The sequence below is a fragment of the Fonticula alba genome, assembly GCF_000388065.1.
Source record: "Fonticula alba strain ATCC 38817 unplaced genomic scaffold supercont2.2, whole genome shotgun sequence".
NCBI lineage: Eukaryota > Rotosphaerida > Fonticulaceae > Fonticula > Fonticula alba.
In genome coordinates, this window is record NW_009242972.1 from 2,187,007 (window position 1) to 2,188,470 (window position 1,464).

General features: G+C 71.8%; 1 protein-coding gene across 1 annotated transcript in view; it reads right to left on the minus strand.

Annotated features, from left to right (window-relative positions):
• The window catches only part of H696_01476 (hypothetical protein), a gene marked incomplete at both ends in the record, with an annotated part of 9,770 nt that overhangs the window by 1,615 nt on the left and 6,691 nt on the right, over positions 1-1,464 (minus strand). The window contains 5 exons of the mRNA XM_009495371.1: positions 101-154; positions 224-316; positions 508-853; positions 971-1,074; positions 1,168-1,324. Of these exons, the coding sequence (XP_009493646.1) occupies positions 101-154; positions 224-316; positions 508-853; positions 971-1,074; positions 1,168-1,324 (754 nt within the window). The remainder of the gene's footprint in view (positions 1-100; positions 155-223; positions 317-507; positions 854-970; positions 1,075-1,167; positions 1,325-1,464) is intronic.

Sequence of the window (1,464 nt, forward strand, 5' to 3'; positions counted from 1 at the left end):
GGGGAACACCGTCAGGAGCGCGGCGCGGTGCAGGTCGCCCGAGAGGCATGGGGGCCCGGATGGAGGCCGGGGGCGCGGTGGGGAGAGGGCGCGGACGTACTCGGCTTGCGGTCGCTGCGGCGGCCGTCCTTCCGGACGGGCGAGGCGGGACCATCTGCCCACACATGGCAAGGGTCAGTGGACCTGAGGCAGGGGGCAATTTGGGGCGAGTGGCCGGACATACTGGGGGTCAGGGGAGCCACGGGCTCGGCCTGGGCCTTCGCCTGGGAGAGCTTGCGCGCGGCCGAGCGGGCGGCCTCCAGCTTGGGGCAGGATTCTGACCGGCAGCAGCGGCAGACGAGGAAAGCCGCGGCCACGGCCATCAGGAGCAGCCACAAATGCAGCAGCGCCATCCAAGTGGCACCGGCGCGGCAGGGACAACCGACGAAGGTCAGGACATGCGTGCCGTGGGCGGCCAAGCGCATGCGGCGCTGCGCGGGGCATGTCAGATCCCCCGGGCGGACGCACCTAGATGCGCGGTCACCGACCGGTCGGAAAGGACACGCGCGCAGCCGGGGCACGAGAAGACCGCATGAACGGAGGACTGCCCGCCGGGGGTGGAGCCAGCCGGCATGGCCCCGGCATCGGCCGCGGATTCCGGGCAGAAGATCCCCATGTACCGGGCGGAGTGGCCGGCGCGGGGCAGCCCACCCCCAGCGGCCGAGTCCAATTCGCGAATGTAATCCACCGCCTGGCCACGGGGGAGGGTCCGGCCGGGGTCGGTGTCCGGCAGTGCGTCCTCCCCGTCGGCCGTGCGGGCCCCCGGCGGCAGGGTGTTCGCGGCGTCGGGGTTCCTTGTCCCGGTGGCGAGGCTCTGTGCGGGGGAAGTTAAGTCTACACCAGGGTCATGGAGAGGCGGGCGAGGGGCGGCGGTGGCCATGGCAGGCGGCGGGAGGGGCGGCGGGGAGCGGCGGGAGCCGCGGCTGCACACAGCAAGGATATTGTCACTGTCCGCGCCGGAGACCGGCAGGTGCTTGATCATGGCCGAGCGGAGTTTCAAAATCTCGGATGTAGCGGATTTCGAGACTCGGTCAGCTGGGATCCAGCCGGGCGGTCGTCAGAAAGGGGCCAAGCACTCGGCGGGGCACGGCGGCGGGACGGCAGCCCGGGGGAGGACCGACAACGCACCGTACTTGTCAAACAGGAGGGACGCCTCTTCGGACCAGGACCCTGCCGGCTGAGCGGACCCGGTGGCCGCGTCGAGCTGGCCGCCGGCGACCCCGGGCGAGTCGGCCGGAACAAGGACACGCTCAGCCCAATCAGCCGGGTCCAGGGTTTGAATGAGCTGCCGAGAGGGGGGGCGGGGCGGGGCGGGAGAGGGGGGGCGGAATGGCAGAATACCCATCAGGCCCCCGAGGAGGATGGCACTCGCGGAAATACTCCACTCCGCCGCCCCCCCCCCCCCAGAGCCGGGCAGACGAGTCA